This window comes from Schistocerca gregaria, chromosome 3 (genome assembly GCF_023897955.1).
Source record: "Schistocerca gregaria isolate iqSchGreg1 chromosome 3, iqSchGreg1.2, whole genome shotgun sequence".
Classification (NCBI taxonomy): domain Eukaryota; kingdom Metazoa; phylum Arthropoda; class Insecta; order Orthoptera; family Acrididae; genus Schistocerca; species Schistocerca gregaria.
Window position 1 is genome coordinate 568,727,176 of NC_064922.1, and position 25,178 is coordinate 568,752,353.

The 25,178-nt window shown below is 40.7% G+C and overlaps 1 protein-coding gene across 1 annotated transcript in view; it reads right to left on the reverse strand.

Moving 5' to 3' along the window:
- Positions 1-25,178, reverse strand: part of LOC126356219 (cholinesterase-like) — a 108,014-nt gene that overhangs the window by 30,824 nt on the left and 52,012 nt on the right. Inside the window, exons 6-7 of the mRNA XM_050007031.1 lie at positions 7,337-7,487; positions 5,968-6,149 (exon numbers count right to left, since the gene is read on the reverse strand). Coding sequence (XP_049862988.1) covers positions 5,968-6,149; positions 7,337-7,487 — 333 coding nt within the window. The remainder of the gene's footprint in view (positions 1-5,967; positions 6,150-7,336; positions 7,488-25,178) is intronic.

The window sequence follows — 25,178 nt, forward strand, 5'->3', positions numbered from 1 at the left end:
TTTAGCAACATAAATATTTCTTGGATCATGACGATGCAAATCAGAAAACTCACCAGCAGCAAAAGTTAAACATTTCAATGTTTTCATTGTGATATAAATGGATATAAAAAATGATACGTCATCTAGAAACGAACCTAATACTAAAACACTGATAACGATCACGGCTGTCGAACTTAATTGCCAAGACTGGTTTTTATAGGGTTCTATACAAGTGCCAAAAGGAAACTCTACTTTTTCTTTGAAGACCGGTTTTATGCAGTTCTCCACGCTCGTCTATCCTGTGCAGTTCTCTTCATCTCAGAATAAATTCTGGAATCTACAAACCTTTCAAAAAGGCCTATTGTACTCAAGCCTTGGTCACCCTCTATTGGTGTCACTAAACATAATTCCTTCCAGTACCAAATAGACTATTGCTTTATGCATTAGGATGTGCCCTATCGAGCGGTCCCTTCTTTTATTCACATTGTGCTACATGTCTCTTTTCCATAGCAATTCGATTCACTACCTCATCAGAAATTGTTCTAGATACTCATCTAGTCTTTAGAAGTCTCCTGTAGCACAAAATTTCTGTATAACTAATCCTCTTTTTAGCTAAACTTTACTCGTAATCGTCTACGTTTCACTTCTGTACAAAACTGCACTCAAGACAAACTCTTCAAAAAACTCACATAACTTTATACTGAATTTTGACGAAGTTCTGTTTTACACGACTATTTTCCAGCTACTGCTGGTATGAATTTTGTATCCTCTCTACTTCAGTCACTGTCTGTTATTTTGCTGTCCAACCAGCAGTACTCATATGCTATCTAAGTGCCCCAGATCCTAATCTAATTCGCTCTGCATTTTTCTGAATTAATTCGACTACATCACATTACTACTTATTTTATATATGTTCCTCCTTTCAAGGCACCATTATTACCGTTCAACTGCTATCCTTTGTCCTCTCTGTGAGAGCTACAGTTTTTTTCTATACCTGTTAGATTAATGGTGTTGATGCTCAGCAGAGATACTGATGCATTTTTATGCACTATATTCCGGCGGCAGACCTAGTAATATTCTTCAGATAGTGCGTACTATGGTGACACACCTACTCGTTTTCTGAATTCATACCAAACTGTGAAGTATGGTTAGTGTCGCGGCACTATTTATAGCTGAATTCGGCTCCAGTTACCCGCTACGCTCTTAAATGCTGATTTGTTTTTAAGAGCCCGCAGTATTACTCCGCCGAAACCACATAGGCTCATCGTTTTCCGGCTCTGGTAGATAAGACGACCTTGAAGATAAAAATACATTCACAAAAATGGTATAGAATTAAAACGTTGGAAATCGTAAATGTTTTAATTTTTCTTTAAGAACGTTAATTACATTCCCAAATATCTTCTTGGTTCCCTTTACTGCCTGATCAAAGTGTAAACTTAATAACATCAGGGACAGGTTACAACCATGTGCCACTGCCTGTTCATTTACAGCTTGGTTCTCGTGACCTTCAACTTTTTAAGACTGTAGACTGATTTCTGTAAAAGTTATAGATAAACGTCTCTCTCAGTAACTTACGGCTGCTACTTTCAGAATTTCAAAGGGTGTACTCCAGTTAACACTCTCAGAAACATGCTCGAAGCAGGAAAATGCTGTAAATGCAGATTCACCTTCCTTTAATCTATCTTCTAAGAAAGGAAGAACGGAAGATTAATATTTAGCGTCCAAGTCTGTCTTCAAAGATAAGGCGTAGGGTCTACATCACCTCACGCTTTCCTGTATTGTTCTGGAAACCATACTGACCTTCTTGGAAGTTATTTTGTAAGTAATTCTTGTACTATGCTGCCATGCGTTGTTAAATTAAAAGTGCGGTAATATTTATCTCTTTTAGCTCCTACCTTCTTTGGGATCGAATTTATTGCACTCTTCTTGAATTGTGAAAGTATTTCTTCAAGTTCATATATGTTGAATATAGGTGGAAAACTTTTGTCTTGGGATGTTCTCGCAAAATACCAGTAATTCAAGGGGAATGTCTATAACACCAGCTACAGAGTTTAGACTTAAGTTGTTGAATGGTATTTCAAACTCTTTTCGCAGTACTATATTTCCTACACCCTCAACGTATACTTTTGTCATTTCCTAAAAATTGCCCTCCTTTCTTTTGTGTAGCTATTCTATACATCCTACCACATGTTGGGTCTTCCCTTCTTTGCCCGGTACTTGGTTTCTACCTCTTGATAATCATATGCTGCTCTTTTCTCAAAGGATCTATTTTATAGCTCATTAGTGGCATCTATCTCTTTCTTAGTCATACATGCTATTCACGTATAAATAGCTTTGGCTTTCACCTCTAGCCATTACTGCTTTGCCATTTTGCGCTTCCCGTCAGTGTCATTGGTTGTGTTTTTATATTTTCTCATTTCACCAATTATTATCAACACGAGTATATCAAAGTGCTTCTACTGGGTCTAGTCTCAGTGAATAGATTTTTGCTTGCTGCTTCAACTATACTGTCTAGAATTTTTAGTATTTTTATTGTGGGGTTATGATCGAACGATTTAGCACATACCACGTGGGCACTAGTAACAAAACGCAAGAAAAGATGCAATTTATCCCGTCATTAAATGTACTGAATATTAAAGTGTTAAATGCCCGATTGAGCATGGTAACAACTGGCCGCAGTGCCATATACAAGCTGTTAGGCGGCGCTACTATCAAATTTATATTGGTGTACTAACTGCACATTAAACATTAAATCGCAAGCATATGGAAAAACAACACGAGAGTACATTAACTGTTGTGAAGCAGTGAGCACATTCACTGTAAATATTTAGTACATGAGAATATAAAGAGGTGTTTAGTAGTAAAGTGTTAGATCTATTTTCTCATTTTTCTGTTACAAAATACGAAGTGAAGTTCAGTGATCACCATCATGTACAGGGAATTCCCATTTCTTATAGGGAATCAGAACAATGCTTTAATTCAAACTTGTGGCTCAAGTAGGAACTTATAATTTATCTGCAGGCTTACTTGGAGAAAAGTTCAACCTTTTGTACACAATGATTACTGGTAAGTTGACAATGATACCCCGTGCTACGTGTTCGAATAGTGTCAAGGTTCGAAAGTACTATGAGTAATTCATGGCCATGAAGAATTTCGTCATGATGCGAAGTTGAATGGAAAGTTTTCTTTCCCGTTGTGCGAGGACCCTCACGTCGACTTCCTTGTCACAAATAGCGTACTGATGCTGGTGACGCAATTAAATAAACCTGAAATATAAAATTCGATGGTGATCTAATAGCTGATAGCACGTAACATGTTTCAGAGTTCGGTCATGGATGTCAGTTAACTTCATAGTATTGCTATCGTGGTTTACACTGCTCTTGACAACATCAGATTTTGAGTCAGATAATTTCTTTACTTTACGAAGTTGCAAGATCACGAAGTCTTACGGCTGCATCCACTCTTCTCTGCATCTTCTCTTAAGATGTGAGGGAGAGGGTATTTGAAGTGTCACTATCCTTCCGTTTGTAAATCGAGTGAAGTAAGCGTCAGCATTAGACAGACTTTCTCACTTTTTTCCGTTTCGGAAGGAAATAATACGTCACCTTACTTTTCTTGCAAACCGCGCTTTTGGAATTTTAATTATAAACCCGTCGCTACGCTCGAGGCCTCTCTGGTACCGTCCGATAGCGAATTCTGGTAGTAAGCATTCCCTTGATCCCCCATATAATGAATTTTGAAAAACTCAACTCAGATAACCCCTGTTTGAAAATTCCGTCTTTTAAATGGATGGTGTATGAATATATAATATCTGTATAGGAGGTTGGTTATATTGATAACGCTGAATTATCGGATAAGATTAATTGCAAATAGGCAGCGTGTACACACACATTCAGGGATAAAATAATTCCTTATTTGAAAACATGACAAAACTATCCAAATCGTAGCCTGATGTCGCAAAAATGATTAACAGAATATAGTGGTAGCATCGCGTACACAAGGAACAGAAGGGCACAAGGAATAGAAGGGCAGTGCCCGGGCGAACCTCTCATTTGTACTCACGTAAATCAGGTAAAAGTGTTTCAGACATTATTGTGGCCGCACGACAGTAATTAACAAACGCTGGTCGCGCTGTGGTAGTCCATAGACGCGTGCGACATTCCATTTCGGAAATCGTTAGGCAGTCCGCTATTTCGAGATCCACAGTGTCAAGAGTGTGCTGGGAATACCAAATTTCAGGCATTACGTCTGACCATGGACAACGCAGTGGCCGACGTTCTAAATTTGAAGACCGAAAAAAGTGGCGTTCGCATCTACTTGTCGGTGCTAATATACAAGCAACAGTGGGTGCTATAACCGCAGAAATCAGTGTGGTGTTTACGACGAACGTATACGTTAGGAACGTGAGGCAAAATATGGCATTAATGGGGTAGGGCAGCAGACAACTGACGCTAGTGCCTTTGCTAACAGCAAGACGGCCTCTGTTTCGCTTGTCGGTTGGGCCCCAGACGACTGGAAGACCGTGGTCAGATGAGTCCCGATTTCAGCTGGTAAGAGCTGATGGTCAGTTTAGAATCTGGCGCAGACCCCAAGAAGTAATGGACCCAAGACGTCAACAACGCACTGTTCAAACTGGTGGTGGCTCCATATTGGAGTGGGCTTTGTTTACATGGAATGGACTGGCTCTTCTGATCCAGTTGAACCGTTCATTGACTGGAAATGGTTACGTTCGGCTCTACTTGGAGACCACCCACAGCTGTTGATGGACTTCATCTTCCCAAACAACGAAGGAATTGTCACTGGGCTGCAGTTGTACGAGATTGGTTTGAGGAATATTATGGAAAATTCGAGCAAATGATTTGGCTACCCAGATGGGCCAACATGAATCTCATCGAAATTTTATGGGACAGAATCGAGCGGTCAGTTGATGTACAAAGTCTTGCACCGAGAACACATCCGCAATTAGGGACGGCTGAAGAAGCAGCATGGCTCAAAGTATCTGCAGGTGACTTACAAATACTTCTTGAGGGCATGCTATGTCGAGATGCTGCATTACATGGGGAAAAAAATCTGTCACATTTGGCTCTGACACTTTTGGCATCTCAGTGAATAATCGAAAACTACATGTAGTAAATTTAACTGGTTACTAAGCTGGTCAGTTGTTCCGTAAGATAGTATTTTATTCACTAAGGCCGGGCGTAATGGTATGGAGTATCTCCGAAACGTAAAGGTGTTTACCTGACTGTCGTTTTTCATTGTCTTTTCGATGTCACCGACAAAAACAGCAAGCACAGTTTCACAAGATGATTGTTTTTGGAATCCAGGTATATCCGTACAGAAAAATTATCGATCTGCTAGAAGATCGTAGCGCGTATCATAAAATTAGTTCCGTAATTCTACAGCAGACTGTCGTTGGCGATTCTGGTTTACACAGACGTACATACCAGGTTAATAACCGTTCTTAGAGAACGCACCTCATTGTATTAGCTTGGTACGATCTATGATCGAGCGATGTTCCCCACCTTCTGCTAGAGAGGAAACAACTTCTTTTTCCTAATCTATGTAGATTCTTGGACGTCTTTCATGACCTTAGCTGCGTCATTCTCCATCTCAGTGAGTGAATTTATAGATGATTCTTATACGTTTGCTGCCTTTACGTGAGATGGAAACATCGTATGGTTGTTCGACACATCGGTAGTAGGAATATGGTGTTGGATTTCACTGGATGATTTTCGTATTCGAGTGCCTCAGTTCACTTTGGTTTCATTGAGCTTTTGTTTGTCGACAACGTTTTGGCTTCCTGTAAATATAAGCTGAAACTCTCTTTGATTATGTAGCCTTCCCTTTGACAGTCTGACTGGAAACACAGCTGTTCATGATGCAGCAGCTGTATCCTCAGAAGTCTAGCCTTACATCACAATGTGCGGTATTAACACTTAATAGATTACTGCAATAGCTAGAAAACTGTGTTAGCAATAACTAACTCACATAGACCAGAGGGTCAGGATTATCAGCTGAAATGTTGTTGTTTCCGAAGTAGAAGTTCTTCAACTCGTAGGCGGCTTCCGTCTGCTGTTCCAAAGTAGGCAGGTGCAGACTGGGACCCACCACACCTGCAAAGTCTGCGTTCAGATTAGCGATGAGCTCCGAGTTTTCAAGTACGCCAGATCCTATAACAGAAGAATGAATAATGAGCTAGAGCGAAAAACTGGAATCGGTGGTGTGTAGGATAGCACAGCGCATCAGATATATTCCAATGTTAAAGCAAATGAATCGCATTCGTTATCACAGAAACTGGATGATATATTTTTATGAAGCATTTATTTATGAGAATCAAAGTAATAAACTGCAATGTTTGCTATTTATTACGTTTGACAATGGGATATGGTACTAAAATACGCAAGAAATTATGTTATTTTAATTACCTTTTAAAACTTTTTAATACTTTGCCCACAGCAGATACGAATATCCCCGGAAGAGCAGCCAATGTGCAAAAGAAAGAGATGGTAATTTTGTGGCGGTAGTGGACTGCAGGTCTGTCGGTGTTGTTTATAGCATAAGAGGAAACGCCTTGTCCACTCCCTCGCGATATGTGACTTCCATAGCTTAAGTTTATCTGTCTGCGCGACCGTTGTGATTCATTACGTAGAAAAGTAGTTGACAATGATCGAGGGAAGTGCCGTATTTGGGAAAACTTAAAGACAACTGGTCTATTTTGTGCGTAATGAAATGAGGCTTCGTCACGTCTCTAAGAATCACACTGGTAACACTGCTTCAGTTTCTTCTATAGAAACACATGAAGACAAGTTGTAGTTTAGTTATACCTGCGGTGAGGTGCATTCCATCTCTTTATTTCTGTTTCACGTGCAGTCCAATAAACATCTGATTATTGTGTATATTTTAAGTACTTTACTGTCAGGTGCATTGTCTATTGAAGTAGGATTTTAGGAATAACGACCCAGTTTCAGAAGGGAACATTTAGGTAGCGCTAATTACTACGCGGAGATTATCAAATAGCTTACATCGAACATCCTGGGTTATTAAGGGGAAGATTCTGTTGGTGACTACTGTATTATACTCTGTGGTTTAGTTGGAAGTAGTAAGTTTGTAGGCATTAATGTACTAGGCTGATAACTTTGCCGTCGCATAAGACCTGGAATGATGCTGAGTCACCTCAAAAGACATTTAAGACTCGGTAGATTTTTCATGATTGTATAAAAGTAATGTACTGCACTTCGCGGCTACGTTTCCTACGTGAGTTTAATACTCGTCCAACACTGATCAATAAAGCACCAGTAGGGCAGCAGATCGTATGTCAGCTAAAGCTGTTCAGATAAATCATGCACAGAATACTAACCAGACTCGGCAGACGTAGTGCCTGTCATGACGGGCACCTTGCTGAAACGGCCGTCGATGAGCATCTGGATAGGGGAGTCAGAGAGGAAAGCACCTCCCATGTCTGGCTCGATGTTTGGCGCCCAGAGAACGCTTATAATGTGCTTCTTCTCCTGAAACAGAAAACCAAATTGTATTTCTCACATAAAACCTTAGAGAATGAACTTTTGTTGGATACCATGACCAGTGCCAGTTACCTATTGGTATTGACTAAACTTTAGAGATATAAGTGTCAATGCTCTGCTGAGCATCAAATGTTACTTATCGTTACTCACGTGTTACTTAGGCAGTTTTGTCACGTAGAGATAATCAGTAGCGAGAATGCGCTTGTTTGATGGTAGAGTTTATTGCATGTAATTATATCGTAAATTCAAGGAATCTGGACGCTGGGTAATGGTTTTATCCATCAGGTCACTGGTTAACATTTGAATTTACAGTTGCATCTGGTTTTCCCTGCTGCTGGGAACAGCTTCATGTCATATCGCACAAAGTATAGGTAGATGAAGAAAAATAAGTACTACGCAGTAGCAGATGTCAGCACACACTATGAGCTGTCAAGCTTTAGTCATACGATTATGTTTAAGAAGTTGAGGAAACAGACTTGTCGTAGGTCAGCTCTATGGTTAATAGGTGTTGTGACTCAAGAAATTACTCCACACTGGGTTATTGTTGTTTGAAAGTTACTAACAGCTTCAACGTGTATTATAACTATGCCCTACAATATACAATACAAACCATCAGAAATACAAATGTGTTCCTTTTTCGGTGGCTTATTTTATGTGCTGTTTAAATTATACATTAGATACCTGCATATCTGAGGAGCTGTTGGTTTTATTGAACATTCTTGTGTTGCAGTAGTTTTTGGAAGAAGTCTACGGGTGTGAAAGGCACAAAAACCTAAAACTGAACCATGAAGTGCAAATTTGGACTGTGCCGTTCAATATGAATTTAGAATCTGGAAATCTTACCTCAAATGAATTTCTGGTCCAGACATCATGTTATAAACAGCGAAGGTCTAACTTACAAACATTTGTCGTTATAAGCAATTTTCGGGTCAACCAAGGAGCTGCACCGTATCCTAAAACGCTGTTCTTCATAACAAATAGAGAAAAAAACGTGAGCTTAACGCAAATTCTGCCTAGACACAAATAACATATCAAATCAGTACCAAATAAGACAGCTAGAACATAGAATACATACTGACTCGCATTTAGTGCACCCAGGACATTAGTCACTACACGAAATTTCTAAAGTTCGTTTTCCGATAAGACTTTGTGCATCTTTTTGTACTATCAGTTGGTACTATCTGTAGAAGGATTTTCACTAAGCATGGACTATACCTAAACGGGACTGGGAAGGGAAGATTTCTAGAACTGATTCTAGACAGTACTGTAGAGAGGGGTGAAGCTCGGGCTACACATTGTAAAATACCCGTTCTCATGGGTAGGAGAAGCAGGTCTTCTTTAGGTCTTTGTTGTGTGTATCGATACCCAGTGGTAATGTGGACACCTTTTGCAATAAATAAACAAATGTTCTAGATAAAGTCTCAAATGAAGAATTCATTATGATTTTGTCCAGAGACATAAACACTAATATCACAAATGAGAGGGGCACGAATTTGTTTGTCAATACAATCCAAACAACAGGTCCCTCCCCCCCCCCTCTCCTAAAGAATATCTACAGCAATCGAGGTAATCCAGAAACACCCACTTTGGATAGATTCTAAAAAATCAAATGCCACACTGCCAGATGTCGAAACAAAAAGAAACTATTAGAAAAAATAACATGAGATAATTCTCTGACTTAACTATCCTTCATAAAAACATGCAATCCATCGAATGTTAAAAACACCAATATGAAATTAAGCTTTAGTGTTTGGACTGCACAGTAGATTCTGTCAGTGAGCGCTGGTCTAGAGAAACAGACATACAACATGTAGCACCGTCGTTGTATGAAGTGACAGACTGTTGCTGTAGAATAACTTGATATGGTGGAGGATCATCCATCAATACATGACCTAAGTAAAGTAAGTGAAGTAGAAATACCGGTTATGGAATATAACTTGATACCACCAAGATATTAATCATTTGTTGTGTTCATCGATACCCAGTGGTAACGTGGACACCTTTTGCAATAAATAAACACATGTTCTAGATAAACTCTCAACTGAAGAAGTCATTATAATTTTGTCTAGAGACATATACACTAATATCACAAATGAGAGTGGCACGAAGTTGTTTCTCAATACAGTGACTACTATGACTGCATCAGTGACCGACTATGCGATCACAAATATGAAGTCCGCAGCACGTGGTCTAGTGGCTAGTGTTGCTACCTGTGGATCACCAGGTACCTTGTTCGAATTCCTGGTGGATTGGGGAGTTTCTCTGCACGGGGACTGGCTGTTTGTGATGTCCTCGTCATTTCATCATCATTCGTGAATGTGGCGAGATTGGACTGCTTAAAGATTGGGACTTTGTACGGGCGCTGATAGCGGCGCAGTTGAGTACCCCACAAACCAAACATCATCACCATCACCATATATAATGATAGGAAAAAGTGTAGTGTACCTGCATAAGATATTGACATATCAGATCTAAATAAATTATGAATAATCCGCCTCGATTGCGAAAATTCCCGGTGTTTACCCAGGTTTCAACGTGGATAACCACCCCTTCTTCAGAACAAAATAAGAAACAGCTTGCCTAAATGGGCATAGCCAATTTCTAAAATGAAATTCACTATGCCCATTTAGGCAAGCTGTTTTTTATTTTGTTCTGAAGAAGGGGTGGTTATCCACGTTGAAACCTGGGTAAACACCGGGAATTTTCGCAATCGAGGCGGATTATTCATAATTTATTTACATAATTACGATTGCTGACGCGCTGCAATGCTGAAAGTTCTTACATATCAGATCTTTTCTACCAAATAATGACATTAAAATTCGGTATGAAGAAAGTCACTGAACAAAATACAAGATTTTTCTGGGGAACTAACAAAAACGTGTTTGAATAAAGTATACAGAGAAACCATTGTAAACAGGAAATTATCTAAATTCTCAGCATTATTTAAACATATCGGAACAGACATTTCCATAAATACCCACATCGGTATCGATGTCTCACGAGTATAAATGAATAATAGCAGGTATTAATAAATCATCCCAAACCCTCGATTATATCAGTAATACGAAAAAGGGTCATCTGGGCCAGAGTACTTAAATATGTATCATACATACAAAACGTTTTATAAGAAGGTGCTGATAGCTGCAGAAAAATCATTTCATTACAAAATAAAAAAGCAAACCAATATGGGAATCCAGTGAAAAAGAAACAAAGAGAAACAAAGAGAGACTTAATAACTTACTGATAATGGAGAGGCATACAACAATATATGATCCACACCTCCTATTAACTATATGAACGAGCGTTTTTCAAGTATTGCAGAGAAAGTATAACAAAAATTCTGCCAGGAATAATACTTTACTAGTAAACAGTTCTGCTCTAAGTAAAGTGAATTTATGAGATGCCCATGGTTCTGTTACTGAGCGCTAAATAAAGTGAAGTAATGAGATGCCCATCGTTCTGTTACTAAGATTTAACCTTCAGAATTCCTATCAGGTTAAAATTGTGTGCCGGATTGAGATTCGAACTCGGGATCTCAGACTTTCGTTTGCAATGGCTCTATCGACTGAGCTACCGTAGGACGACTGACTTTCCGTCCTCACAGCTTTAATTCCGCCAGTACCTGATCGCCTACCTTCCAAACTTCACAGTTGTCCTGCAAGTATAGCACTCATGGAAGAAAAGATATTGCTGAGGCATGGCTTAGCCACACACCACTAGGTGTGTCCAGGGTGAAACCTTCACTATGCAGCGAAGTGTGCAGTGATATCCTGGCGGCAGATTTAAACCGTGTGCCCATACAAGTCTCGAACTCGAGACCTTTGCCTTTCGCAGACAAGTGCTCTACCAACTGAGCTATCCGAAAATGACTCACCTTCCGTCGTCACAGCTTTACTTCCGCTAGTATTTAGTTCGTATCTTCTGAACTTCACAGAAATGCTCCTGTGAAGCTTCCAATACTCGCGCTCCTGGACAAAATGATATTGCGAAGACATGGTTTAGCCACAGTCTGGGGGATGTTTCCAGAATTAAATTTTGACTCTAAGGCGGAATGTACGGTGATATGAAACTTCCTGGCAGTTTCATAAAGTCGCGCTTGGGTAGCTTCGTTTGTAAAGTAAATGCCTATGAAAATCAAAGGCTACGAGTTCGAGTCTGGGTCTGTCACACAGTTTTAGTCTTCATGGAAGATTCATATCAGTGCACACTCCGCTGCAGAGTCAAACTTTCATTCTAGATATCATCCTGATTCTGAACTTCAGCTGTATTTCAAATACTAAATGCCTAATGGATTTCATTGATCTATTTGACCTCCTGTGAAGAACTGATGTAGCCTCTCTGCTGTTGAATTCTAATGAATTCAATGTCACCTGAAGTTGGTTAGAGAATATATAGACATTTGTAGCTTTGGCGCTATGCCTTCCCTAAACCTGCAACGGTATCCGACTAAATGACTTTATTATGACTGATGAGTGAATCAGTTTCACCGCTAAATTGAAAAGACATGAATGAAATGAAATGAAGAGGACAACACAAACGCCCAGTGCCCGGCCAGAGAGGACGTAGGCGAGAACAGTAGCGTACCGTACTCCATGAAACAGGATATTTGTTAATATGAAGTATTTTCTCTTAAAGTTTATCAGTCATTTAACAACTAAAAATCAGCTTAACATTGTAGTTCATTAACGAGGAAGGTTGATCTCTTAACAAATTCAAAGTCAGCAAACGATTGTGCCGTCGATAGGATGAAACATTGTAACTCTTGTGAACGCATTCAAAATCCAAGCACTGCCAACAGTTCTGGAAGGAAGATACCAGAAGATAAATTTACTAATAATTCCAATGAACTGTTGGAGGGTGCTGTCAAACCTAATCTGAAAATCGAAAAATTTAGAAACGCGGTAACTTTATTAATTGAACTTAATTACTGCATGGATTACGTACATTGCAAAAGAAAATTCCCTGCACATATGTCTTATCCTAAATGTGCCCAGGACCAGAACATGTTACTCATCACATCGTCCGACAGCAACTTAGTCATAACAAAAACTTTACAAAACTTCCCAGGTGCTGTGATCTGGAGCAACTTCTCTTGGTGCGAGTGGCCTACAGACAGTAACAATGGAAAATGACCCCACACTGCCGTTGAGTGGATCCCAAAAATGACAGAGCGTATTACTCAGCCTCCCACCAGTTTACCGAACAAAGATTCCGGCACGAGTTCGTTGGAAAATTCTGCAGTTAGATTACTGGTCTGATTGACTAATTGCAAGACGAACTTATAAAAGGAGTGGGACAAATCTTGTCTCCTGTCCGGTGATGCCACAAGCCATTTTTGAAAGAAAAAATCAAACGATATTCCCACACAACTGCAAAGAGAACGAAGAAAGCTATAGAGATTATATGACCGCACATGAACCCTGAATTAACTACACATTTATGTATCACGGATGTAACTGTTATTAGGCAATGGGTAACATGGGATACATATAGTAGGTAAAAGAAAATAGTGTGTAAAGTTGGCTCCCGATCTATTCTTCAACCCAAGCTTGGTCAAAACAGAAGCAAACGGCAGAAAACAATCTGCTCGACAAGGTTAGACCAAGGTAATCACTACAAATAATACGTTCATGAAAATGCTTTTTTATTCCAGTCTATGATCACAAATGAATTCTTTAGACGATGACCGGGTTCAGTCTGTAATGACCATCCTTAGATCTAAAATATATAAATATATACATGTAGTGAGCTGTGTGTCTTTGAACATAAAACAGCAAATCTATCACAATATACTGTCATACACCAGGGAAATGTACAAATAAAATATGGTATGACGTACCTTTTTTTACACCATGTCCTAAAGTGATACAGCCATAATGGCATCGTCAAAACATATAGATATAATCAGCATAGCATCGTCACATAGATTTAAAATATGGTGTAGAATAGGCCACATCGTCCACATAGTGATTATTGCCAACTAGCTACTGAGGTGCAGTAGCATCCAGAAACCTGTTTGCCTACACCTTCCCTAGATATCGCTACTGTGGGCTTGCTCATATGTAGTCACTATTTACGCAAAAACATAACTATGTGGACGATGTGGCCAATTCTACATCATATTTGAAATCTATGTGACGATGCTAAGCTGATTATATTTATATATTTTGACGATGCCATTATGGCTGTATCACTTTAGGACATGGTATAAAAAAGGTACGTCATACCATATTTTATCTGTATATTTCCCTGGTGTATGACAGTATATTGTGATACATGTTGATGTTATATATATATATATATATATATATATATATATATATATATATATATATATATATATATATATTAGATCTGAGGATGGTCGTTACAGACTGAAACCGGTCACCGCCTAAAGAATTCATTTGTGATTATGAACTGGAATAAAAAAGCATTTTACAGTATTGGATCACTGTTTGTACACGCGATTATGTCGCAAGTTGGTGAAACATTCATGAAAGGTGACTGATACAGACCCATTTCAACGCTACATTTCAACGTTTCTACCAAACACATTGCACGTAATCTGTAAAACTTCAGAAAACCCAAAAAATATAAAGTCAATAACACTAGATGACGTACCAAATGTGTCCTGAAACAGTGCCTACAGACCACATAAGCTTTCTTAACCCTTCGGCGGACGCGCCGTTGTAACGTATAACACCAGCGGTTTTATGCCTTATCAGAGCCTTAACTTTCAGCTATTGCGCCACCGTAGAAATTTACAGGGTGATTCAAAAAGAATACCACAACTTTAGGAATTTAAAACTCTGCAACGACGAAAGGCAGAGCTAAGCACTATCTGTCGGCGAATTAAGGGAGCTATAAAGTTTCATTTAGTTGTACATTTGTTCGCTTGAGGCACTGTTGACTACGCGTCAGCGTCAGTTGATGCTAAGATGGCGACCGCTCAACAGAAAGCTTTTTGTGTTATTGAGTACGGCAGAAGTGAATCGACGACAGTTGTTCAGCGTGCATTTCGAACGAAGTATGGTGTTAAACCTCCTGATAGGTGGTGTATTAAACGTTGGTATAAACAGTTTAAAGAGAATGGGTGTTTCTGCAAAGGGAAAAGTTCTGGACGGCCGAGAACGAGTGATGAAAATGTAGCACGCATCCAGCAAGCATTTGTCCGCAGCCCAGGAAAATCGACTCGCAGAGCTAGCAGAGAGCTGCAAATTCCACAATCAACTGTATGGAGAGCCACCACATTGGCACTTATCTGTCCGTAACTACCTGAACGTCAAGTACCCGAGGCGATGGATCGGCCGCCAGGCTGCCCGTGACAGAGCACTTCATCACTGGCCTCCAAGAAGCCCTGATCTTACCCCCTGCGATTTTTTCTTATGGGGGTATGTTAAGGATATGGTGTTTCGGCCACCTCTCCCAGCCACCATTGATGATTTGAAACGAGAAATAACAGCAGCTATCCAAACTGTTACACCTGATATGCTACAGAGAGTGTGCAACGAGTTCGAGTATCGGGTTGATATTGCTCGAGTGTCTGGAGGGGGCCATATTGAACATCTCTGAACTTGTTTTTGAGTGAAAAAAAAAACTTTTTAAATACTCTTTGTAATGATGTATAACAGCTGGTTATATTATGTTTCTTTCATTAAATACACATTTTTAAAGTTGTGGTATTCTTTTTGAATCACCCTGTACTTCATGGTTGACGCTTACTCGACAATGTTTGTTAAAACATGCTCCACTTTCTATCTGTAGCTTTCTCAGCCAGTTTTCTGAATTGTAAGCGCCGGCTGCGGTGGACGAGAGGTTCTAGGCGCTTCAGTCCAGAATCGTGCAACTGCGCATCCTGCCTCGGGCATGGATGTGTGTGATGTCCTTAGGTTAGTTAGGTTTAAGTAGTTCTGAGTTTTAGGGGACTGATGACCTCAAATGTTAAGTCCCACAGTGCTCAGAGCCATTTGAACCATTTGATTTGTAAGCAACGAGGTGTTGAATGTTGTAAATCGTACAACGAGCGCCTGAGTGTGCGACAGTTTCCAGCTTTGTTCTCAGGGTCAGAGATAAGTGTAATAACAAGATAACTATGCTTATTCATTTTATAAATAATTTTTTGTAGAACATATTTAATAGTTTATTCAGCGAAGACCTGATTTTACTTAAAAATATCCATATTTTAAATTTTACAAGGTGCACCTGCTCATGCAACAATATTAGTTGTACGTGCCGAAAAGTTAACTCTCCAGAGGGAGCAGTGTTGCAAGTAGTGCAACAGCAGCGATTTTTATGCCTTATCGATGTCTTAACCGTGAGCTAGTGATCAAGACTTCACATTACTTAAAACTCTCCATGCTTTAAATTTTACAATGCGCACCTGCTCATGTGATAATATTAAGTATGCCTTCCGAAATATTAACATATATATTACGTAAATCATTCAGATGGGGGAAATTTTCAGAATATATAAAACCGTTAGGAGTTGTACCTCAGCAAAACAAAGGTACTGTTGTAGATATGGAAAACTATCGGCGCATATCCCTGTTGGCTCTATTCTCAAAAGTAATAGAACAAATTATGAAAGAGAGACAAATAAGAGATGTCAACATTGGTTGAAGTGCATAATCAGTCATAGCAAATTTCAAAAAAGTGTTACTTGATGCTGTTGTCAAATATGAGTGTGAAATATGCATATTTTTAGAGCTGAATGAGGCTCTGACAATGTTGACTATAAAATGATACTAAATAGTCTGGAAACATTAGTAACAACCGTTATAGCTAAAAACTGGTTCCGAACAAACGTAGTAGATGGAAATTAAAGAGCAGAGTTAACTCATATCTCAAGTATGTTTAAAATTCTTGAACAGCGCATATGGAGTACACGAAATGATTACATTTACAGATCAATAACAGGAGCGTTTTTGAGGTACCATATATGGAACGATATTAGTACGAGCTGTAGGCTCCACAGCCACCAATGCTGGCGCTGACTCCGCCATCCAGTTGATCGTATTTATGGTGAATGCTGTCTTGGGATATGTTACGTCACACTTTCTGAACCTGTTCACGTAGTTCTGTGACAGATATCGGTCGACGAGTCACAGGAGACATTTCTCATCTCATCGTATCCCACACGTGCTCCATTGCAGACTAGTCCTCAGATGGTGCTGATCAAGAAAGTTGCTGCATGTTGTTGTAACCGCAGAAAAGCCAAGTCTAAATGCAGTTGTTCTCAGACGATACACCAGAAATCATACGGGGAGATAGAGTTAACAGGGGACGCCAGGCGTGTCAGATGGGTCACAAAAGATAACGACGCAGCCAGATAGCCGAGGCGGCGGTCCAAGCGGCCAGGCAGCTGCGCGTGATAAGCAAGGAAGCAGACTCAGCTATTAAGATAAACAGGGCGCTCTGGGCAGGTCCCTTAATAAGCAATAACTTGCAGTATCAACACTCTTGGCTAGAGGGAGAAGTCTGGGAGCGGAGAGAGAAAGAAAGAGGGCCCTAGGTGGGCACCGCACTACGTCATGAGGAGCCAATGAAGGGCTCAGGACGCAGTGCGTGACCATATAGGGAGAGGCCCCTCTACCCCTCCACCCAGCTTCTGAAGAAAAGTACTGAAGTTAATACTAAAACAATCCCTAATAAGGAAAAGTTGCACTCGACGCTACGTCATGCCAAGCGCTGGCGGGGTCGAAGGGGAAGAGCTAACAAAACTCGGAGGCACGCCGCTCCGGAGAACTCTCTCTCTCTCGGGGTTAGGCAGCGACGGTAGTCAGCGTGAGTAGCAGCCGACTTGGGCTGAGGGCGGGCTGCAGGCAGACAGTTGGAGGTAGTCGCCGATGAGCGTTTAGGCAGCGACCGCGGGACTCTGACGTAGGGTGCTAGTGTGGGCAGCAAAGTGCTGGAAAGTTCTATTAGGCAGCCAGAACGGTGGAAGTCAGTCACCGTCTCTGTAATGGGCTTGGCTATTCTGTAGGTACAATCACTACGCAGTTAGGGTGATCTGTATTCTTTATGAATAAATTAGAACTTTTATAACGTCCATACGAGTTTACTTCTACCAACATCCTAGCCTTGTACCTTCACACCAGGGAATTTAACATCTTAGCCAGATCAAAAGTCTCCCTCTCAATTAGGTCAACCGGCTAATTGCCGTTTACGAACCGTGTCGCTCAATCCCTCGCAAAACCCACGCTTGGGACGCGACATAAATAAAAGTTTTGGTGCCAGGTGTGGGGTACCACAAAGGCATATAGGCAAAAAGGAGATAGGAGCCAGTAGATTTTGCTACAGCGACTGTGGCAGTTAGCAGGAAGTTGTGGCGACTCGCAACTTTCAGCATTAGTAGCCCCACTACGACAGAGTCCAGAGAAGTAGTCCTCGCGGGTGCAGGGCAACGCAGGATAGCGGCAGCACGACGCGGAGCGACGAGGCAGAGAGGTGCCTAAGCAGCCAGCGTTCGAGACCGGGGGTCCGGGCCGAGCAGCGGCAGCAGCCGTAGCAGCGGCAGCCGAGGCGAGCGACGGGGTCGGCACAGCCCAGCAGAGCGGCGGCCGACGCATCGCGGCAGCGCGGAACCGCGCGGGCATGAGAGCACAGAGACAGCGCGGAGCAGCGCGGCACAACGCGGGACAACGCGGATCGGCGGAACAGACGGCGCACCACAAGAGAAGCGGTACATATAATATTATATTAAGAATTTTGTATCTTGTATTGTAAAGTGCTAACATAGTTAAGTTGGTAAGATGGCCCAAACTAACGAAGTTCCGTCATCCTCCAGTAGCGGTAAGATATCAGTGAAAGAAGCCTTGTGTATAGTTCCAAAAGTGTTCGAAGGAAATAAGAGAGATCTTAGGGAGTTTATTGAAAATGTAGACGCTGCATTTGAACTTGTGAAACCGGAGGAACACGAAACGTTACTGAAGTTTGTTAAAGCCAAAATAACCGGAGAGGCCAGATCGAGGCTGCAAGTAAGGGAACGCACGGGGACATGGCAGGAAGTAAAACATGTTCTAGAGGAAAATTATGCGAGTAAGCGTACCATTGACTACTACGCGTGCAAGATATTTCAATCGAGACAGGGACAAGGAGAGCCAATTGCGACATGGGCAAGCCGAATAGATGAAATGCAAAGGGATTTCAGGGAAGCAGTAAGCAGAGTTACGGCTAGGGAGAACTTAAAGGGCGCAATAGAACTGGTTGATTCACTAGGAAGAGCATGCTTTATACAAGGGTTAAGCAATGATAGAATACAGACGATAGTAAGAAGTAGAGGCGATGAAATCACGCTAGCAGCGGCCGTGGAACTAGCATTGCAAGAAGAAAGTGCAATACTGTCAATGAAAGAGCGGGGACTAGCCCCAAGAGTAACTTTCAACCGGGGAAAGGAAACGGTGAAGAATACCAGAGATATTAGAGATTTGAAATGTTTCAATTGTGGATTGAGAGGGCACATGGCAAGCAAGTGTAGAAAGAATAGGCCAGAGGGAAGAGTACGGATAATGACGGGCAAAGAGTTTACGAATTTTTGTTACGGGTGCGACAAGCCAGGACATACAGACGCGGAATGCCGGGTAAGATTAAGAAAAATTCAGCCGATAGATACAAGAGACTTTAGAGGAAATCATAGGGAAGCTGATGGAGGGTTACGAGAGTGGAGGTGCCCACAATGTAATCTACCAGGGAACTGTGGAGTTCCGTGTACGAGGGTAAAAGACGTTGCTTGTTTCAAGTGTAAGCGGCCGGGACATTACGCGAAAGATTGTCACGCAGGGCCCTGGCAAGCATGGAGAAAAGGCAGGGTGCCAGTATCGAGCAAAACCGGTAAAGTGGTGCAGGGAAACTAAGAGGCGGCAAGGCCGCACAGTCGGGCCTTGTTGCGATAGGTAAACCCTCAGTTAGGTTAATCGACTGTGCAACAGAAAATGACGTTTTGGTATTATACTGCATAGAATTAAAAAGATATTTGAAGTTGCTAATAGACACTGGAGCACAGTTGTGTCTGCTCAAGAGAACGAGTATTCCGATAAATAGTACACTTGCAATTAATGAAGCGGAGAGGCTTCGGCTAAAAGGTGTAACCAGTGAGGCCGTCAGCACAATAGGTACGGTACAGGTACACTTAAGTGTGGACGGTTCTGAGCAAGTAGGGCAAAAATTTCACGTGTACGGGAGAGGATTAGATATTCCGTACGACGGACTGATAGGCAGAAATTTCTTGACAGAGCATAGAGTTAAGTTAGACTATGCAGGTAAAATAGTGAGACTAAAAGGGCGAGATATACCCTTAGTAGTAGAGGAAGAGCCAAAGGGACATGAGAACGAACAAGATTCAGAAGTAGGCGGGGAAATAGGGCCCCGAGAGGAAAAAATAATGTTATTAAAGGTGGAAGGAAATGTAAAAAGGGGAATCGAAAAGGAAATGATTATTCCTAGGCAGGAGATTGCACAAGGGGTACATGTACCTGAAGCGTTAGTAAAAGTGAGAAATGGGAAATGCATAGTAAGTGCATTAAACTTGTCAGAAGACAGAGTGCAGTTAGGAAACGTCAGGTTAATGACGGAAGAATTAGAAAAAGTAGGGAAAATACGCGAAGTAAAATGTTGTACTAATGTCATAGGAAAGACAGAAAGTCGTACTAGTGTGTTGCGAAGGCAATTAAGAATGGATCATTTGAACGCTGAAGAGAAAAGCGCTCTAGCAGAGGTTTGCGCGGAATACGGAGATGTATTTCATCTACCAGGGGACAACCTGTCCTATACTTCCGCAGTGAAGAACAGAATACCGATTGCACCGGAACACGCGGGAAAGATAGTAAACGCTAGACCGTACAGGATCTCGGAAGCGCAAAAGGAAGTGCTAAGGGAGCAAATAGAGCAGATGCTAAGAGATGACATAATTGTCGAGAGTAAGAGCGCTTGGAACGCACCGTTACTGTTAGTTCCAAAGAAGCTAGACGCTAGTGGCAAACAGAAATGGAGAATCGTAGTGGACTACAGACGATTAAATGATATCACTGTAGGCGATGCATTTCCACTACCGAATATCTCCGAGATACTGGATCAGTTAGGGCAAGCTAAATACTTCTCGACGCTTGACCTCGCAAGCGGGTACCATGAAATATTGACGGACGAGAAGGACAGAGAGAAAACGGCATTTAGCTCAAACTATCAGCATTACGAATACAAACGAATGCCGATGGGACTGAAGGGAGCCCCAGGATGTTTTCAGAGACTGATGAATACAGTCTTGGCAGGTTTACAAGGAGTGAAATGCTTTGTATATCTAGACGACATAGTATGCTATGGGAAAAACCTGCAGGAGCATAACGAAAAGCTCCGGGAAATATTTGACAGGTTGCGAGAGCACAATTTGAAGCTGCAACCAGACAAGTGTGAATTCCTGAGGAAGGAAGTAATCTTCCTAGGTCATTGCATCACTGACAAAGGAATATCACCAGATATGGCGAAGGTGGAGAAGGTGAAGTTCTTCCCACAGCCAAAGACAACTAAGGAACTAAAAGGGTTTCTCGGATTGATAGGTTACTACCGCCGTTTCATTGCTAACTTCAGCAAGATTGCGAAACCTCTCCATGAGCTCTTAAAAAAGGGAGTGGAGTACCGGTGGAGCGAACGTCAGAACAATGCGTTCGAAGAACTAAATGAGAAATTAATAAACCCTCCGTTACTTCAGTACCCTGACTTTACGAAACCGTTCATCATTACAACGGATGCGAGTAACGCAGCCTTGGGTGCAGTGTTATCGCAAGGTAAGAAGATTGGCGAAGACTTGCCCATCGCATATGCATCCAGAGCATTGAACAAAGCCGAACTAAATTATAGCACAACGGAAAAAGAGTTGTTGGCTATAGTTTACGCAGTAAAACAGTTCAGACCATATGTATATGGCAGAAAGTTCACTGTAATGACAGACCATAAGCCACTAACGTGGATATTTAGTGTCAAAGATCCGAGTTCCAGACTCCTGAAGTGGAGACTGAAACTCGAGGAGTATGATTATGAAGTAATATACAAGCCAGGAAAGTTAAATAGTAATGCGGATGCGCTGAGTAGAATAAGGCATGAAGGGAAGGAAGAGATAGATGCGAAGCAGAAGGTGGAGACAGAGATCTCGGCAGCAAAAGCAAATGGGGAAGAAAGTTCCGTAAACGTGCGGCAAGCACAAGTGTCGAGTGAAATAGAACAGGAAACGGATAGTGGTGAGGAAATTAGTCCCGAAGAAAAAGAAAATATACTAAAGGAAATGCATGACAATCCCTTGGGAGGTCACCAAGGAATGCACAGGACACTCGAAAGAATTAAAGCATACAAGCAGTGGCGCGGAATGAAGCGTGACATTGAAAATTACATTAGGAAATGCCCATCGTGTCAAAAGAATAAAATCACGCAAATGAAAACTAGGATGCCCTTAGAAATTACAGACACAGCAGAAACAGTATTCGGAAAGTGTGCGATGGATATAGTGGGTCCACTAGATGTATCTAATACAGGAAAAAGGTACATGTTAACATTCCAAGACGATCTGAGTAAATTTACCTTAGCAATCCCAATTGACAAACAAGATGCCGAAACAGTAGCTGAGGCATTTGTGGAAAACGTAGTATTAAGGTATGGAATTCCATCAGTATTATTAACAGATCAAGGGTCTAACTTTCTGAGTGATGTATTTAAAAGTGTATGTAAATTGTTGAAGGTAAAGCGTATAAATACTACAGCGTACCACCCTGAATCAAATGGTGCACTAGAAAGAAGTCATAGAACTATTGTAGAGTATCTCAGACACTTTGTAACAGGAGATCAAAGTTCTTGGGACAAATGGGTACCGTATGCAATTTTTGTGTTCAACACTACACCACACAGCAGCACAGGATACACACCATTTGAATTACTATACGGAAGAAAGGTTAACATACCAGGAGTACTGCAGCAAGAAACACAGCAGGTAAGTTACAATTATGAAATGTATGTAAATAAACTAAAAGCGAGAATGCAGGAAGCCCACAGAGTGGCCAGAGACTCGATTATAAGAAGTAAGAAAATCAGTAAGGAACAGTATGACATGAAACAAAATCCAAAAAACTTCAAGGTAGGAGATAAAGTATTACTGCACGATGAATCGGTGAGACGGGGTAGATCTCGGAAATTAGATTCACAATGGAGAGGTCCATTTGAAGTAGTAAAAGTGGAAGGTCCTAACGTAGTAATAAAAGTTAAAAGAAATAAGGAAACAAAAGTACATGCCAACAGGCTGAAACAATTCTTTTCAATTTCAGGTATGGCACTCAAGTGGCAGGTCGTGAAATTCGTCATAGTGATAACAGCATACTACATCACTGCATCAGAGCATGCAACAAATGAGTACCAAGTGACGCCATTTCCGAGTTCATCAGGACTATATTACGATAATAGAGGACAGGTAGAAATACACAGTACCACATGGAGAATAGTCACATACGTAAATCTAGATATAATAACAGAAAGGTTTCAGAATGCAGAGAGGTATGGTAGGGCAGCGGTACAAAGGTGCCGAGAAACACTAACACAATTAAATATAGGATTAATAGAATGCAGGGTACTAGACCAACAAGTAACCCATCATGTGGAAAAAATCACAGGATTGCAACTTTTAGTACAGCAGCTAACGAAACACGAGACCAGAAGGAAGAGAGGAGTATTCAACTTCGTCGGGCAGGTAAGTAAAATACTGTTCGGGACGTTGGACGAAGCAGATGCAGCATACTATAAGGAAAGAATAGACGCTATGGAGAAAAACTCAGAAGGGTTGTTGAGGCTAACAAAGGAACAGGTGGCAGTGGTAAGAGCCACATTGGCGGGAGTAAACAGGACGGTATATACACTAGAGTCAAATGAGCACGTTCTGAAGACAGGTATGCAAAGACTAGAACGATTCATGAAGGAATACGTGAAGGAAACCGATATAGGGTTTAAACGTGTAGCGTCCTTCGCCACAGTAACAGAGCAAGTATTACAACTATCGGCAGTGTCTGGTCAGATCGAAGAGGAATACGAACAAATGATAAATGCCATTGTAAATGCTCAGAAGGGAATACTACAGCATCATATAATTAATCCAGTCCAAATTGTAAAATACCTAAGTTTAATACGGGAAGAACTAAAAGATGTAAAGTTTCCTGTTCCTCTTACGGAGTCCTCAGGTTATCTATTGTTAAGAATAATTGATTTAGATGTTTTCATCTCGGGTAGCATACTAGGATATGTAATTAATATTCCATTAATAAATAATAACAATTTCAATTTGTATAGAGTACTCCCACTACCAAAAGAAATTCCAAACATGAAAGGTAAATATGTGTACATACAGCCAGAGAAAGAATTCTTACTAATAGATGAATCCAAAAGGCAGTACGCGAAACTTTCTGCGGAGGAACTAAAATGCAAGGAGCTAAGTAAAAATAGGAGACTGTGCAAACAAGCATTCGCCTTGCTGTCAACATTCGACCACGAAGAGTGCGAAGCCAAATTGTTGCAACCGGTAAGAGAAATTCCGGAAGATTGTGTGCGAAAAATAGTCGCACTGAATCAGAGCCTTTGGACTCATCTAAACAGTAACGAATGGCTATATGTAGCACCGAAGGAAGAAGGCTTAACAGTATTGTGTGGAAGGGAACCACCAAAGGACCTAGTAATAAAAGGGGTAGGAAAAATTAGTTTTTACAGTAAATGTGAGGGGTATGGCAATAGAGTGTTCATACAAACAGATAGAGTGATTCAGAGTAATGTGACGAAGAAAGACATAGTTCCGCAGATCAATCTAGAATCGATTGTTGCGTGGTAAACAAGGAAAAAAGGAATGTCTCAACGTTAGCATTAGATTTGCCATTGGACCAGGTGATAACACAGTTAGACGACTTGAAAGTCGCAGGAAAAAGACTGGATGATGTCCAGAAGATGGTAGAGAGACAAGAGGAGGAAATGAAGTACTCCAGGTACTTCACACATTACTCCATAACTACGTATGTAGCCATATCAATAGTTATTCTAATCATAATAACATGCTGTTGTAAAAACTGTAAATGTTGTAAAGACTGTTTTAAAAGTATATGGAAATATTTTGAAGACAGTGATTGTTGTGGAAAAGTATGTATAAGAAATACCATAGTGAACCAATACCCAGAGACTAGTTCAGCTAGAAGACACAGTAATAAAGAAACTGAAGAGATAGTAATTTATGAAAGATGTGGAAAAGACCAAGGTGATACGGTCGCTTTCAGAAACAGACGTTAAATAACTGTATTTGAAATGTGTAATTGAAATGTAACTGTATTTGAAATATGTTATGGAAATGTAACTGTATTTGAAATGTAATTCTAATTGAAATGTGAATGTATGTATCAATGAAAGTGTCTTTTGATTTTAATGCAAATGCTTTTGACATAACTGAATGTTAGGCATGTATAATGTAATTATATTATTGTGTGTTTAATGAATTTGACTTTACTAAATGAAAATGAAAAATATAACATATCAGATGCTAATGTAATAAACAAATCTGTAAAGCATGTAATGGAAAAAAAATAAAAGAGTCACAATTGACGCTACTCTGAGGAGTAACGCCAATTTCCCTGGCGGGGGAGGTGTTGTAACCGCAGAAAAGCCAAGTCTAAATGCAGT